The sequence below is a fragment of the Anas platyrhynchos genome, chromosome 3, assembly GCF_047663525.1.
Source record: "Anas platyrhynchos isolate ZD024472 breed Pekin duck chromosome 3, IASCAAS_PekinDuck_T2T, whole genome shotgun sequence".
Taxonomy (NCBI): Eukaryota; Metazoa; Chordata; class Aves; order Anseriformes; family Anatidae; genus Anas; species Anas platyrhynchos.
This window is the reverse complement of record NC_092589.1, coordinates 93135737-93152388: the sequence shown is the minus strand read 5'-3', so window position 1 is coordinate 93152388 and position 16652 is coordinate 93135737. Positions and strand designations below refer to the sequence as shown.

Sequence of the window (16652 nt, the reverse complement as noted above, 5' to 3'; positions counted from 1 at the left end):
ATTTGGCCACATTTATATTTAAATTTTTATAATTAGAATTCTCTTATATTTTAAAAGAGTTGAAGTATGGATATGTTTGAGCTCAGGCTTTCTCCTTGAGTGGAGGAAGGACTGCAATTTTTCATTTAGATCAGATCTTATGAAATGATAAATCTCTCCAGGTGACAGCCCATTCTAGTTCTAACCTAATCCTCATTTGTTTCCATAATGAGTTGTTGATATGTCTTCCTGACCAACTTTTAAAAGTAAAAAAAAAAATAAATATATAGGAGGTATTTTAATAATAGTTTCACAGAAAAAATGTTCTTAGTGCTGTTGGAGAATGTGTGTTCATTGGTCTGAAATGGTAAGATTTGCAAGCACTTTCATTCACCAGTGTGATCCTAAACACCAGAGTAGGAAGATGCAGACACTTCCATTTACAATCTGCAAGAAACACCGTGTAAGACAGTTTTTACTAAATTAAATGTAAAAGGAAATTTATCAGACCAGGGCTTGAATTTTGGCTGCTTTTATACAAATCTACAAATCTACTAGCAATAACTGGTTTTGGTTTAAATGCTCTAGATCCCTTCATGTACAGCTTAAAAAAACTAAGTTATTTCAGAGACTGAGTCAAGCTGCCCATGCAGACATTGTCACTGTTCCAAATTATTGTATATTGGTGATGTAAATTGCTAAATATTTTCCATTTTTTATTCCAGTGACTACAATCCTCTTGCAGGCATCATTTTTTTTCATGAGGGCTTTTAACACCAGAAATCAATAGTCTTAAGTTATGTCATAAAAGCTCACCTGTGCCCCCAGAAAGCAGCACAGAGGCACCAGCTGGTGGTGGAACTCAATTAACACTCCACCCCAGATACCCGTGGCCCATCACAAGAGCCATCAGCCCACCACAGGCTCATCTCCACAAGCTCAGAAATGCACAGAGCCCAAAGGCAGGTGGAAAACCATATCAGGCTCCAGAGGAAGGGGCACCCTGTCTGGACTGTCCCAGGAGAGCCTCAGCCCCAGTGTCTCAGCATGGCACCAACCATGATGCTGGAGTGGCTTTTGGACTGAGGGGGATTGCTGCCTGGGGGCATGGGACACATTGTGAGATCCAGGTGCATCTCCCCCAAAGGAGAGACCACAGGGAAGTCCCAGCCAGCTCTTGGGGGGGGCTCGTATACCAAGGTGCCAGCAACTGGGGAGACTGGGATCCATGGGCAGCTACTGGGCAGACTGAGGGTGTGAGCCCAGCTGTTGAGAGGATGCATTTTGTACCATCTCTTTATTTATTCTCACTGATGAGATCCACTTGGTACCATCTCTCTCTATTTTTTCTCACTACCAGACCTCCACTGTGCTTAGCAAGAGTGGGGAGCAAGATGGGACCTTTGGTGTTCTCTGTGTGAGTGCTCTAAGTGTCCATCTGCAGTTTGTGTGGCTGGACAGGTATATATGTCCATGTGGGGTGTATATGTGTGTATGCAGCTGGGAACATGCGCGGTGCATTGCTACAGGTTGGACCTGGGTCATGGAGCTGCAGCAGCCTCACCTCTACCAGCTTTCTGGATCCAGCCCAGTTCCCCTAACAAACAGTAGTGAAGTGCTTCTAAAACTGGTGATAGAGAGTAGAGCTGGGTACCTTTATATTAAGAAGCTTGAAAGGAGCCTAGTGATTTTATGTAATTGCAATTTAGTGTTCATGTCTTCCCATATTATCGTCCTCCCACCCACCGACCCATTACACCTTATCTATGTGGCTTCATGAGAGAGATTTCAATATATAATGGTCAATGTGCAGTCAGAGTAACGTGGTCATCTAGTGATAAAAGCAAGGAAAGATGTGTAGTGACAGATAATGCATCTTACTATTTTTATATTTGGAAAAATGGACATGCTTTTAGAAAGCTTTTCTTGATTTCTGAACTAGTATAATGTAACTAAGGTAAACACAGAGCAATTGTTCCCAGCCTGGTTAGATTGCAGTATGCTTCATCTCCTTCAGAGACTGAAAAGTGCTTGTTAGCCCCAGGAGCTTGTCTATCTTCTCCATATTATATAGGTTAGTCTAATAAAAGTTACCCTCCATCTTTAAGTTTTTGCCTTGTTTGTCATTTGTATAATGCTGTATAGTTTTCTCACTTTTAGAATGCTGTGCGTTCCACATTAAATAATGTATTTTTAACACATGCCAGTTTTTCTTCCCCCTCCCCCCCCCCCCCCGAAGGTGAGAACAGTTATATTATCATATTCTCTTACATATCTGTAAAGTTTCATGTTGTTCTTAGTGTGACTTAACTCAACTGATAGCACTTGAAACTCTGACACAGGCAAGACCCGTAGCAGTGGGCTCATTTGTGGCTCTGTCAACATCTTGAGTTACTTTTACTTTGTCTTTTGTAAATAATATCTACTGACAAATAAACATGCTAGGGTTTAAACATGATAGGTTCATCAACATTGATGAAGACCATCAATTATTTGATAAGTAGCTAGGAGAAACAGCTTTTCTTCAGTTTCAGACACAAAGTAGCATGAACTTGGTGACTAATCTTAATAGAGACAATGTTATTTCTGTGTCTTGAAGAGGAGAAAAATAAATATGCATGCTTCTAGTCTTTAAATTTTATGGACCATTTCTTTCTAATAAATTTATTATCTGGGCCACTCATTTTGTTAGAGTAAACAATTAAAGTTGGCTTCTGTTTCTAATGCAATTTATATTGTTCCACAATTGTAATTAGGCAATCTATCATTATCTTCAAATGCCACACCAAACGTATAGCTTTGGTTTTGCTAGCGCTATTCTCAAGGCTGTACCCAGCATTCACTGCATTGTGTTTCTCACCTCTTTGTTCGGTTTTAGTTTATGTGACCAAAAGACCTTTTGCAGCTCATTTTAACTTTCAGAGCAACTTAACAAGACTTGTATCTGTGCTTACTTTATTTCTGTTCCTTCTAAACTCTTAAGACAGAGCTTGGTGGAAGAATTTTTCATGTTTCGATAATTTTTTGTTGCAGACTTATTCACCCTAAAAGATTTATACTCTGACCTACTAAGTTATTTTTTTCTCCCCCATTTTTCTTTCTTATAGTGATGCTCCAGAAAAAGTTTTCCCTTTTCACATAATAAAATTTCATCCTTTCTGTGCTTTCATATGCTTTAGGTTTGTAGTCTAACCAAACTCATGAATTTGTGTATTTTCAGTTTACACTAGAGACAGCTGACTACAAAGAGTTGTGGAAGAACCTAGTAAATTGAGGCAGATGACAGAAACAGTCCTAGCCTGACACAGAGAATGGTGGGCTCTGAACTTGCTGTCAGCAAAGGAAGAAGAGTTTTAGGAGTTTTAATAGGTGGTTTTGTGAAAACCTCAGCATACTTATAAAAAGAAATAGAGTACAAGAAATGATTAAGAAAAAGACATAGTCCTTTTGACAGAAAAATATCAAACACTGTGGCATTATCACACCTTGAATATTGAGGTCACCTCTGGACCCTCATCTTAAAAAGGATGCAGTAGAACTGAAAAGGAACAGAGTAGGCAGTCTGGATACAGCCTGGCTGGTGTACCAAGACTAAGGAAACAGTCTGGATTCTTTAGAAATCATTTTGAGAGGCTTATAATGAGGATGCCTAAAATCAGGAAAGGCATGCATAAAGTTAACAGGGAACATTCACAAAACAGGGAACAAGTTTAAAAGATCTGTTCTGACATAAATCTTGACACATTAAGGTCCTTGGAGGCATTGCAATGTGTCATTGCAATTGACACATGCAAGCAAATACTTCTGCACATGTACTTCCAGTACTTCCAGTACTTCTGCACATGCTACACATGTACATCTGGAGTCATTTGTTGCAAGATGTTGTATATCAAATTTATACGGGCTCAAAGACCAATTAGAGAAGTGTGTGGAAGAAAAGAAATCTATCAAGGGCTAAGTGATACCCATACACTAACCCCAGCACATGAAGTCCCCATACTCCAGACATAAAAATACCAATACATTTTATACACTTATCTACACACTTACTATTGGATATCAAGTGTCAGGGTGAAATTAAATGATGGATAAAACCTAAAAGTTCTACTGAAAAGTGTGGAAATTTCTTCTAATTGACATTTTAAATAAGAGGTAAAAAAAATAAAAATATTTGTGATATGATGAAAAAGACAATGCAATCCTTTGATCTGACCTGAACATTACCTCATATTAATTTTGAAAAGCATTTCAAATGCACTTCTGAATCAGCTCAGAATCAGGAATTATTTTCTATATGCAGATCTGTCAATCATTACTTGTCATTACATTTTTAATTTGTTCTTTCTGACCTGAGAAATTCATCACATTGTAACACCTGGTAGTATCTTTATAACCCAGAAAGTACTGTTTATACAATCTTTTTATATACAACATGTACAAAGTCATGCTTCCCTAAGTACAGCAAAATTAAACTACAGGAGAAAATGTTTTGTCCAAAGTTCTCAGTCAAATATTTTTCTCAGATTTTCCTAAGGCAAATTACTAAAACATCAGCCACTACCCAGTATTTCCTGGCTTGTCTACTCAGTTATGGGCCCCTCAGTACCAGAAGGACAATGAGATCCTGGAGCATGTCCAGAGAAGGGCTTTGAAGCTGGTGAAGGGCCTAGAACACAAGTCCAGGCTGAAATACTGAGGGAACTGGGGTTGTTTAGTCGGGGGAAGAGAAAGCTCAGGCGAAAATTGCTCTCTACAGCTACCTGAAAGGAAAGTGTGAGGAGCTGGGGTTTGGCCTCTTCTTGCAGATAACTAGCAACAGGGCTAGAGGGAATGGCCTCAAATTGTGCCAGGGGAAGTTTAGGTTGGAAATTAGAAGACATTTCTTCTCAGAAAGAGCAGTCAGGCATTGGAACGGTTTGCCCAGGGAGGTGGTAGAGTTGCCATCCCTGGGGATATTCAAGGAAAGGTTGGACCTGGGGCTTAGTGGGTGATATCGGTAGGGGTATGGTTGGGCCAGATGATCTTGGAGGTATTTTCCAACCTTTTCTATGATTTTGTGATTTTTCTGTCTCCCTTCCTGTTTTATGAAACAACATGCAGAGCAAGTGCTCAGCTCAGGCATTTTTTGCTTGGGACTGGGCATTGGGTAGGGAACAATGAAAGTGGGGAAGTGGTCACTTCCAGTGTTTTGTCTTCAAAGTATGTATCTTGTTTCTTACCGTAACTTCTGTGAATGATAAAAACATTGTTGTAAGAAAGATGAAGCATACAGTTCTTACCATCACTGCAGAGGATGCCAGATCTTCCATATGGACACAGGCAAACAGCATCTCGCCCGGACTTTGGAAAACATGTAGCTCCATTTCCACATGGATTTTTATCACAAGTCATGAACTGGCAGAGCTTTCCAGAGTAGGGTTTAGGGCATTCACAAAACCAATTTTCTGCATCACTGGAAAATTTAAATTAAAAACAAAACAAAAAATGTAAACATATTTGAGAAAGGATGGGTTTTATTCTCACAGAAGATCAGTGACATTTGACTTATGAGTGTAATATATTTCTTTGTATTTGTCCTCCTATTTTTTTTTCTTGTGTACCTGGCATTGGAGATGTCAGAATGTTTTCTGTGTGACTTGAGTTGACAGGTTCTTTTTTTTGTTTTGTATTTTAATTTAATTTTCCTTTCATGGTAAAACACATGACTTTTTCTGATGAGTCTCGTTAGTTATTGGTGCTCCTGCTTTCATAACATGGTCAAAATAACAGCTAAAGAAAAATATCTCTTCTATCATGTCTCAGAAAAAAAGGAAAGAAGGAAAAACAAGATATTCAAAGGTACTAGTTTACTTTGCAAACCATTTGTACATTCAGGTATTACCTACAGGTCTTGATAACACAGTAAAGGAAAACTGAAATATGAATACTTACAGTGGTGATTATATTGAAAGTGAACCAGAATAAACAGGAAATATCTCTGCTTTCATATATCTTATGTTCTCAACTATGAAAAAAATATTAGAATAGACAAGGGAAAAAATAAGTGCCAATAAGTCTCAAGGGATAAGAATGTGCATATTCTGTTTTTATGAAGTATCTTTTTAGTATGCAAGGACAGCACAGTGGCAGATACAGTCTGGAAATAAAAATCAAATAGGAATACATGGAGTGTAAGGCATTGCTGTCTACCACTTGGTATAAATATCATTTCATTAAAGGCTTTATTTGATTTTCCCCTTGTTTTATGTCTGAAATCAGATGACAGCTAGATAGGTCAGTTTATGTGATTACTACACATCTTCAGTATTGAACAGAAACATGTCTTATACTTGATAAGGTCACATGTGCCCATGGGTATGAATGCAGAAGACATGATGTGAGCTATGTCAAACCACAGCCATTTTATTTTTCCTGATAATAGTATAATCATTAGGAATTTCAGTGGTGATATATGAAACAAATGTGATTTTTAAAAATGTGTCCGCTGCTTACAGTATCCATGCAATCAGGTTAGAGAAAATAATCTGGCTCTGAGAGAACTGCTGCATTTTTTTTTTTTTAAAGGAAATAAGTGAGTCTTATGACAGCCTGTGCATAGCAGTTGATTAGTATATTTCTAAACTGACCACCCGCAGTTCTGGGGAGCGAGAATCTCAGCTGGAAAGTCTACCAGAATGAATCTCATGAATAATGCCTCCAGACACCTTTGCAAAAGAAAATTGCTATCAGCTGCAATAATAAATTTCTGTGTGTAGCCTATTCTATTTATAGATCTGCTGCAGACACTGGGACAGGAATGTAAATGAGGTACTGGGATGCCTTCACTTGTGCAGCATCAAAAAGCCTGCTTTCATCTGTTTCAGTATCATCATTACATAGTTTAGCTAATTGAAAAAGCAACAATAAACTGAATTATTCCTGGAAATCTACAATTGACACTGATGATCTCTAAAATTAGTTATCAAATGTGTGTGTTTGTTTGTAGAGGAGAAGAAAGATCATCACTGCTGACTGCCAAAATACAGAGACTTTAGTATTAACCTTTAAAAAAAAAGAAATGTAATATATTGCTTTATTGAACTATGTATATCAATATTTGTCATTTCTTCTGTAGTCTTATTTTTAGTGCTGTACAGAAGATTAAAAATAACAAGACTCACCAAAAATGGTGAGGAATATATTTATTATTATAAAAATGAGAAATGTCCTAACATTTTACTGTTTTTAAAACAATACTGTTTTACCATTTACATCAACAGTAAATATAATAACAAAATATAATAACCCTAATGACAAAGAAGGGTGATTCCCAATGAGGCAAAGAAAACAGTTTTTAAAAAGTTCTCCAAAATAACACAAAGCTTAATATTTTCAAGCTTTGTGATTATTTTGTTTATTCAGTGTTAATCACACTGAATAAATATTACAACCAATTCACAAGAATTAGTGTACTGAAATACAAAGTCCCAAATGACTTATTATTCTCTCTCGAAGCAGTCTGTTTCTGTACTTGGTTTAAAAAAGGACAAGGTCCCTTATATTCTGCTGAATTAATTTCAGCTGGAAGGAGCACAAAAATGCTTCAATGAGTAGGGAGTTTGCTTCTCCCAGGTGGTTTTCACAATTTCATGGTATCCTGCTATTCTTTATAAATGCATGAAGAGAATGAAAAGGGGCAGCAAATCTGAATAGTAGTATCTTTTGCTTATACCATACACCAATAATGGCTCCTAGAAAAAGTCATTGGATAATTATAAATGTGGGCTGAATGTATAAGTATTGCCCAATAGAAACACTGTGGAAAATACCAGAATTTTGAGGCTGCAACATTGGAAAGAAATTTAGAATGTTTTGCAGAAATGTTTCATGTCTACATTTGTGTTTCTGTTCAGATCCAGAGAGTGATTTTGAAGCTAATCTCTTTGTTGTCCATATTTGAAGTGCTTTGGAGTGATCTCAAGAGTACATGAACTCCGTTTCAGATGAACCCAACCCATAAGACTGTCTCACACCTCAGGTACTCCAGCTGCTAATGGGCGTCCATGGCATGGGGTCAGACCAGATTGTGTGTGTTAAAACTCCTTGAAACAAGGTGTAGTAAGGGTGTTGTCCTCAGCACTTATGTGCCCTGTAAAACTACTCCTATTGAACTGCATTATTTGCTAATATAGACGCAGATGTACAGATGCAGTCCTCGAAAGAAAATCAGGCAGAGATGGTATATATTATATGCATAAAAAAAGCCCCAGATTTTAAACTCGGGCTACTCCTGAAGTAGATAAAGAACAAAACAAGCATCCAGAATTGTATGAAGGAGGAATGTCACAATGAATGAGAGAAAATGGGAGAAGAGAGGAATACCATGGAAATTGAGTGGAAGAGACAAGAGCAACACTCCTATGGCACTGTCGCCTCATGCCACCAGCCTTATGGTATATGAAGTAGCATGCATAGGGAAGATGAACTGTTCTCCCACCTTCTTACAGTCCTCTTCTGAAATGGTAAGGGGTATACTTTTCATTACCATTTCCCATGTTAAAATATTTCTTTGATCTTTGAGGTAGACCTTGGCTTGGAAAGAAAATCATCAAGAAGCACGTGCAAGATATGACATGACATTGGTAATTCAGTAATAAAAATTCTTCCCCTTGAATCTTTACTGGAATCATCAGTGCTCTGAGCTAATGAATTAACTCAGTGCTCTGAGTTAATGAAATCAAACTTTTGCATAAGAGTGCCACCTTTGGGATGACAACACAGTTTTTGATAGCTTAGTGTTTTTAAATTTTGCACAATGCAGAGGAAATTATTATAACGTGATAATACTGTCACAGCGGTATTTAATCACAGTTTTTGACTTTTAAACTAATTGCCTTTTTGAAAACAATATTACAATTCCTCTGTATCACAGACAGAATTTATGCTACGGTGATGCAGTGGTGTGGTTCTCCAAAGCACACTACAGTCTCCTATAGGCCCGTGTTTCTTCCATCTATAAAGGTGGAATACCGATACTTACAGAGCCCACAAGTGTTCTGTGATCCCCACTGAAAGCACTGCACGTGCCATTTGCCTACCTGTATGTGAGAGGGCTTCCCTGAAAGTGAATGCACGCAACACCCTTTAATCATGACAGTGCTAAAGTAAGAATTTAAAAAAATGCTTGTTGTAGTGGGTTCAATATTTAATGATGCAAGTTCTTTTACTGCTATCACTATATTATCTGAGATAAAGATATAAAAATTGAAGGAAACAGCTTCCCAAGCTACTTAAGTTAATAAATAATAGATACAATTCCATTTATTTTAAAGTTATTACCATTATTTATTACCACTGCCATTAAATAATAAAAAAAAAGGAAACTTAAAGGAGCATCGTAGTTTGCCAGTTTAATTTGAATTACACTTCATGCAAAGACTTGTTAAATCTTCTTTTAGAAAATACTTGGATAATGTAAAAGTGATTAGGTTCTTCTTCTGAAAGCTTTGTGTAATAGACAAATCCACAGAAACTCATTGCAACCAGAAGGATAACCGTATCTCATCAATAATCTTAAAAATATCAAAGGACAATACATAAAAGAGGCATTTCTTCCTTGTGCACAGCAGGTGATTTTCTAGTATATAATATATCTGCCAATCTTTCCTTGTATTATACAGCTCCAAAAATCAATTCAGCTTTCCTGCTGCTTTGGTACTTTCAGCCAGGTTTCCTCAATTATGGTATCTTCTCTAGATCTGAGTGCTTTTGTTAGCTTTACTGTTTTGAATCCTTTTTCCCCTATCAGGAATTATTATTCTGCAAGCTCTGGTGATTCACTTTAAATTTCCTTTCCTTTCACTGAAAGTACTTTCTAAACTGTTTCTCTTTGTATAAACAACTACTGACAAGCTCTCTTTAAACCAAGTCTAAATCACTTGTGAACAAAATTGCTTTTGAAAACTCCTAGGAAAAATACTTCCAGATTGGTTGGGTGCACTCATGAAAAAAAGGTTTTGCTCTAAATTTTGTTTGAGGCAGGTTTACTCTCACTGTTATGCTGGTTCTAGCATAGACTAAATGGCCCCTGATTCTACTGCAGATCTCACACTTAAGCTGTATCTCCAAATTCTTTGATCCATGTTAAAAGTATTAGAGTGGGAAGGATCCATTTTCACTTCAAAATGGAGAAAAGGAGTGACAAAAAGGTTTCAGCACTTTCTTTGCCTGCTGCCAATATACAAGAGACCCTTGCACATAAAATCGTTCAGCTCAAATGAAAAAAAAATAATTATAAAATCATATTAAGAAATTTAATTAAACAGATGCTTAATCCATCTCAGGCAAGTAACAACAAGCATCTGCTCAATCTTATCATTTTTAAGCATATATGAGCTTCCTCAAACAAGAATACACTCCTGAAATGATACCTACGCCTCAGAAAGTTCACTGAATTCATGTTGGTGTTACTTACATCATGTTGGTGAAATACTGAAATCATGTTGGTGAGACTTATTGTATTAGCCCTTCCCCAGTCTCCTCAGACTTTTCAATTCTTTCCTGTCCTTGGGTTGTATGGGACAAATGGTAAATAGATTTTATCATCTGCTAAAATGTATTTATGAAAATGAAATGAAAAAAAAAATGCTGAAAGGCAATGATTTTGATAATTAAAAACTAGCACTTTATGGAACACAGACAGGACAAAGTAGACAAAGTAGTAGACAGATCTCCAACACATAAAAGCAAAATGCTGCATAACTCCTATTTGTCCTTTGAAAATCTCTCATAATTCTTCTATGACAGCAAGTTTGCAATCACTCCCAGCAGTGCCCTAATCAACCTTTGCTTCAGTATATTTACAACTTGCAAGCAGACTCACCAGCACTGTATCCAAAACAGTAATGCTGAACATTAGCATGTATCATATTGCTTCTTGCCCTGTTTTCATTAAAGTAGCATTGTATACTATTAATCATTTCTGTTAGAATTTTAAAGAAATCTTTTAGCACAAAACCATTAATCACTGCAACATTAGATGAATTTATAGCTTGTAGAACTATGTAATTTAGTAATTTCAAAGGTTTCAACGTTTCCTCACAGAGCAACTACAGTTTGTTACACTGATTGTGAGATGGATAATAACAAAATTGAGGAACAAAACTGTGAATAATTTGTAAAATAACAGCATTTATTTTAAATTCACAGCATAATACTTTTGAACTATAAAAGGTTTAATCTAAATCCAGAAACAGCAGACTGTAAAAAGAGATATAATTTGTGTAAATCCAGTATTCATTATGCTTTCTTTCTCAGTTTCTTCCTAACAATTTTTTCTGTTTCTAAACCAGATTTTTTTATTTATGCAAACTCTATCCAGCCCATTGTGAATTCAATTTATGGAAAGAAGTTTTCATAACCACCTCTTCAGTGCTGTGTCGCTAGTTCTTCTACCAATTTGTAACTCCAATATTCAGTGGCTCAGCATTTTCTTATCCATTTAGCACCCATTACCTTTTGTGTTTGAAAAACATTTCTAACCATAAGCAGTTCATCATCAGTACTTTCTTAGAGGTTTGGTCTATGTACAAGGCTTGGAGCCAGGAATTGGTAGGAATTCACACAAAAGTGTAAGTTAGGCTTTGAATTTTCACTGTTCTCACAGCAAATGGTGCTGTTCACACAATTACTTCCCAATACCTCCTGTATATTCAATTGGACAACCTTCTTTTTAATCCTAGGTACAATCTCAAGTTATTCTAGTTTCACCTCAGTCTCTGAACTTCCTGTTTCTATCTTAAAAAAAAAAAACATAATAATTTCAAAATATGCATGCAACAGTGTAACACAATAATACTTTTCCAAGAATATTTTAACATTAATGAGGTCACCATATCTCTCCTGTTTGATTATTCAAAGCTTGTGTGTGATTTCTCATTTTTAACTGTATTTATTTATGTTGGCTATCTATCTATCTGGGAGCTTACTGTTTTCTTCTGATTCTTTCACGTGACATAAGAGAAGGTTTCCTCCCTACAAACCATACCTCAAAGCAGTAAGCATTTTTGGTCAAATATTCTCTATGTTTGCACAGTGGCTAGTGAAAAGTAGTCCCTTGTTCCTTCTGCCTACACATCACAGCAAATATGATTTAAAACATAACATATATTAAACAAAGTATTTTATATACATTACATACATTTTGGATGTTTAGCCTCTGTCTTTCTTCCTCCCTTTCTGAGATTCACTTGCTTCCCCACTGTACTCCAGATGTCTTCCTGTACTATCAAGAATAAGAGAGGGGAAGAAAGCCACAGACACATCTCCTTGTGCATCCTTTCTTTGGGGTGCCCTAGCTCGCAGAAGCTGGAAGAAATCTCTGCAGCACAGGATTTCTTTTATACAATAATTGAGCTGTGCAGGGTTAAAGAAAACTTCGTAGCTTCCCTCAGCCCACGGTTCTATCTGAATATCTACAATTAATTCAGATTACGCTCATTCTTTAAGTGACATCAAAAGTAGGTCACAAAAATGGAAAACAGAAAGAATTAGGAACACAAGCACATTTGAAGGACCAAATCTTCACCTGTCTACCAATTATTATCCTACTGCAAATTAAAGGTAACATATAGCAGACTGCACAAGCCTTTTACAAAGACTAATTACCTAAGCTTGTACAACTTCTTGAACGTAAGAAGTGTAAGAGAAGTGCTGAGTACCAGAACTACTGACAACACTGATTGAAGTCAAAAGTCAGCAATCACTGTGTGCTTTCATTTACTTTTACAATATAGTTTTTATCAATAGCTTCAGTTCTGTCTTGTAGTCTGACCTTTTACTTTGCCTGCTGCCTCAGCTTTGAATTTCACACATTTCTGGATGATGGCTATGAATTATGAAGGGTATAAGGTGCCCTAAAAACTGTGAAATCAAATGCTTTAAAACCGAGAGTTGGCATTTTTCAAATGTGCAAGAACTACCACAGTTAGAAATGTTCTATTCTTGAAAATTGGCATAGCTGGATGACGTACCAGGCTAAACTAATGCAGACAAACTTTAATCTAATTAGCACAGTTACCAGCTGTAGCAAAAACATAGCAGGATGTTTCATCCTGACTGCTAATCCGTCAGGGAAAGCAGGGTATGTTCTCAGTTTACTAGCACGTATTGACATTACTATGAATTCTCTCTTAATGTAAATTATCTTGGTTGTTCCTTTTCTACAGCCATTATCTCTTTATTTTGTTTTATAGACATGCCCTTTGTGTATCTGTAGAAATGAGCACAGAGGGAGCTGTGATGCTTGTGGTCGCACTTTTGTTTTGAAGTTAGCACATAAAGGCAGTGAGAGTGCCTAAGGAAAATGGAAGAAAAATGCATAGAAAAAAATAAGACAGAGGCATAATGCAGAAGACAGAGAACCTTTTAACCCTTTCTATTTACTTTCTTCTGTCAACTTATAATAAGCATAGTTGCCAAATCCATATCAGCTGCAAAATCGATGTAAAAATTTCTTCCTTTGATATCAATACTCCTACCAGTAAAACACACATTAGAGCTAGTTAGCATGATCTGCTGTTCAAACAGTTTGGCTAACAGGTTGGGGAAGACATTTAAACATCCTGCTTCTGGACACAAAAGGACTTACTAATAATGCTAGTAGTGCCTGGAGTTTTCCTAAACTTCTTGGCTCAGTTGGTTAAATAAGGACAGCTCTACTGAAATCTGTGGTGCTCCTGAAAAGTCACAGCTTTGGATGTAGACTGTAACATACAGCAGGAAAAATTATAATTGGAAATATAATTGGGAGTACTCATTTTCTACTTCTAGACCGCTTATGCTTAATGTTAAAATTATATTGACAAAGAGCAAAAGTGACTCAGGAGTACCAACTAGAAGCTGAGTTCTCACTGTTTCTGTTATGTCCCTGATCAAAGGCATGGGTGGGTACCTACTGATTGCTCTTAGTCCAGACCAAAAGATTTACTCTTGCATTGCTAGCTGCAAAGAGGAAGTGAAAAATACTCCCAAAAGTATTCTGAAAGACTCTTGTGCTTAAAGACTAACTTAGAGCATGGCCTGGAATCTAAAGTTTATTTGAGACCTATACCAAAAATTGCACTAGAATTATGAGACAGATATGTAGAAATTAAAAATACAAACAGCACTCTGCTAACCAAATGAATTATACAATTATGAATCAAACAAAAACAACTTCTCTGTTAACTGATTCCATTTTCTGACATGCTTTGTAAAGGCTTTTTAAGAGGTTCAGGACCGGAAGCAGTTCCCTGGAGTTGAGGTCCCCAAACAACTAAACAGCTTTCACATCAAAGAGCATGTTTCTCTCGAATTCTACCTGTGACTGAATCTCCAACACAATAGCTTTTAACTTGTTGAAGCATCAGATCACCGTGTGAATGTTCAGTTTGTGTCTGAACCAGCTGACTGGTTTCATGAGGATCATAATCTTCAGCACAGTAGCAGATGCTTTAATGCAGACAAAAATCTCCATGAAACCACTTAGCAACTACAGAAACTGGTAAAACACCTGAATTCTTTGATGTTAAGTCCTGTTCCTTGTTTGAAAAGAAAAAAAAAAAAAAAAAAAAAGAAAAGAAAAAAATGTTGCTTTCTTTACTCAAGGGCTTGAAAAGCTAATACACAAAAATATATTGTGTGACAGCAGGATGTACTATAAATCAAATGTCTCCAACATCAAAATACAAATCTTGTATTTGTGTGCACAGTCAGAAATCAATTTGTGTGTGTGTGGTATATCGAAGAAAAAGGTGAAAGACTGGAATTTCTTCTTGTTTTCACTTTAATTTTTGGATGTAATTTGTGAAATTATGACTGTTGATATTCACTTCAAACATTTCATATATGATCTATATAAATGTGGTATGCCATACTCGTAACACCATAATTTGTTAGGACAATTTGGTATTGATTCACCTATGAAATAACAACTTATCAGATCTTCACCTGCAACTGATACAAAGCATGGCTGGTTATAAGCATTTATTAATCTTTTTTTTTTTTTTTTCTACTGGATTATTTTAAAATATAAAATCAGCAATCATAATTATTTCATTAGCAAATTCCTTTTACATCCCCCTTTCCTTCTGTATTTGCACTACCATTTCTTTTTTAAGGTGTCAAAGAGATGAGTGACAAAGCTGTTTTTAAATATGTTAGTACTCTTAACATTTTAATTTGTCACACAGTAATAATAATACTCAGGTCACAATGGTATTTATGGGAAGGGGATCTCTGGCAGTGGTTTCTGCTAATGCAATTGAACACAAAATATCTTAGTTGGGATTTAGTTTGTATTGTGATTATAAAGAAAGCAGGAACAGTCTGTGTTGCAGCTGTAAGAAGCTGGCTTGAGTCCTCTAAGACTGTGCAGTGCATAAAATCTTTTCCTATAGAAATTTCTGTAGCTTGGATGGCTGCCTTTAAATGTATTTTCTGTGTGTAATATAATTCTGTGTCTGCTAGTATAATCTAAAACACTGCTTATGCCAAGGTATCATTTATGTGTTTCCTATGTTCCAGCAATTGGATTTATGCTAGACTAAAAATTGCAGCACTGGAAGAATGGAGTGATTCATTGCTGGAGTGTTTCTATGGCAAGCCTTTCTCTGCTATAATTGTTCAACTCCACAGGTGGTAGCTATGGCAGCATCACTTGTGCAGAGAGAATATCACACAGTGTCTGTTTTAAGGAAGGTAAAATTTGTCATTGCTAAAAACAATCTTACACAGAACAATGCTTATATATATGGCATTAATTACACTTGCTATTAAAGACTAACCCGTGTACAGTGAGAGTATCTGTAATAAAACCTGTAAGCAGAAAAAAGAACTAATAGACAGGCTTTGTAAACAAACATTATTTGAAGCTGTCCAAGTAAAAGTTATAAGTAACATACATTATAGAAGTGGTTAACAGGGCTTAAAAAAAGTCTGTAATATATACAATTGTAACTCATTTTTTGGAATATTTGTCTGTTTTGTCTAAGGGTAACATTTCTCTTCTGATTGGTGTAATTATGTCCCAAACACGCAAGCTAATATATTTTACATAGGACTCCATAAATCTAAAATTTTAGGGAAGACAAAGAAAACATAGCTTTTGTGGAGCCTCTTTTACACTCATTTATCAAATATCTTTTTGTATACCTAGCTAAGATCTGCTGCTTATGCAACACAACAAGATGCAAGGAGCCCTAGCACGAGAAATTCATCTAAAAATCACCTAGCATAAATCATACAGGATCACAAATCATTCATCAATCACCCCTTCATACATCACCGCCTGCCAGAGGATAGCCAATGGTGTGCCCTCACTCCTTAAACAGTTTCAGCCAGTGCCTAAAATAGCATTATGTGCTGCTTTATGAAGGTTAAGTATCCTGGAGAAAAGGCATTGTCCTCTTACTACCCAAGCTATTAAAAAGCCACATCCTCCATTGATCATCATTTCAATGAGTACCTTGCTCTGCAGTCCGTGTGTTCCTGCCTGTCAGGCAGTGCAGCTCTCTGAAGAACACAACCTGCAGCACATTGCTACCACCTGTCATATGGCAACAGCAGGGTTTTTCCAAATGCACTCCAGAGGCACTGTGAGAAGGCCCTAAATCACACTTTATTGAACCCAACCTGATGAAAAGCAAAGCAAAACA

General features: G+C 36.5%; 1 protein-coding gene across 1 annotated transcript in view; it reads right to left on the bottom strand.

Annotated features, from left to right (window-relative positions):
• The window catches only part of EYS (eyes shut homolog), a 530119-nt gene that overhangs the window by 53766 nt on the left and 459701 nt on the right, over window positions 1-16652 (bottom strand). Inside the window, exon 22 of the mRNA XM_072035108.1 lies at window positions 5259-5431. Coding sequence (XP_071891209.1) covers window positions 5259-5431 — 173 coding nt within the window. The remainder of the gene's footprint in view (window positions 1-5258; window positions 5432-16652) is intronic.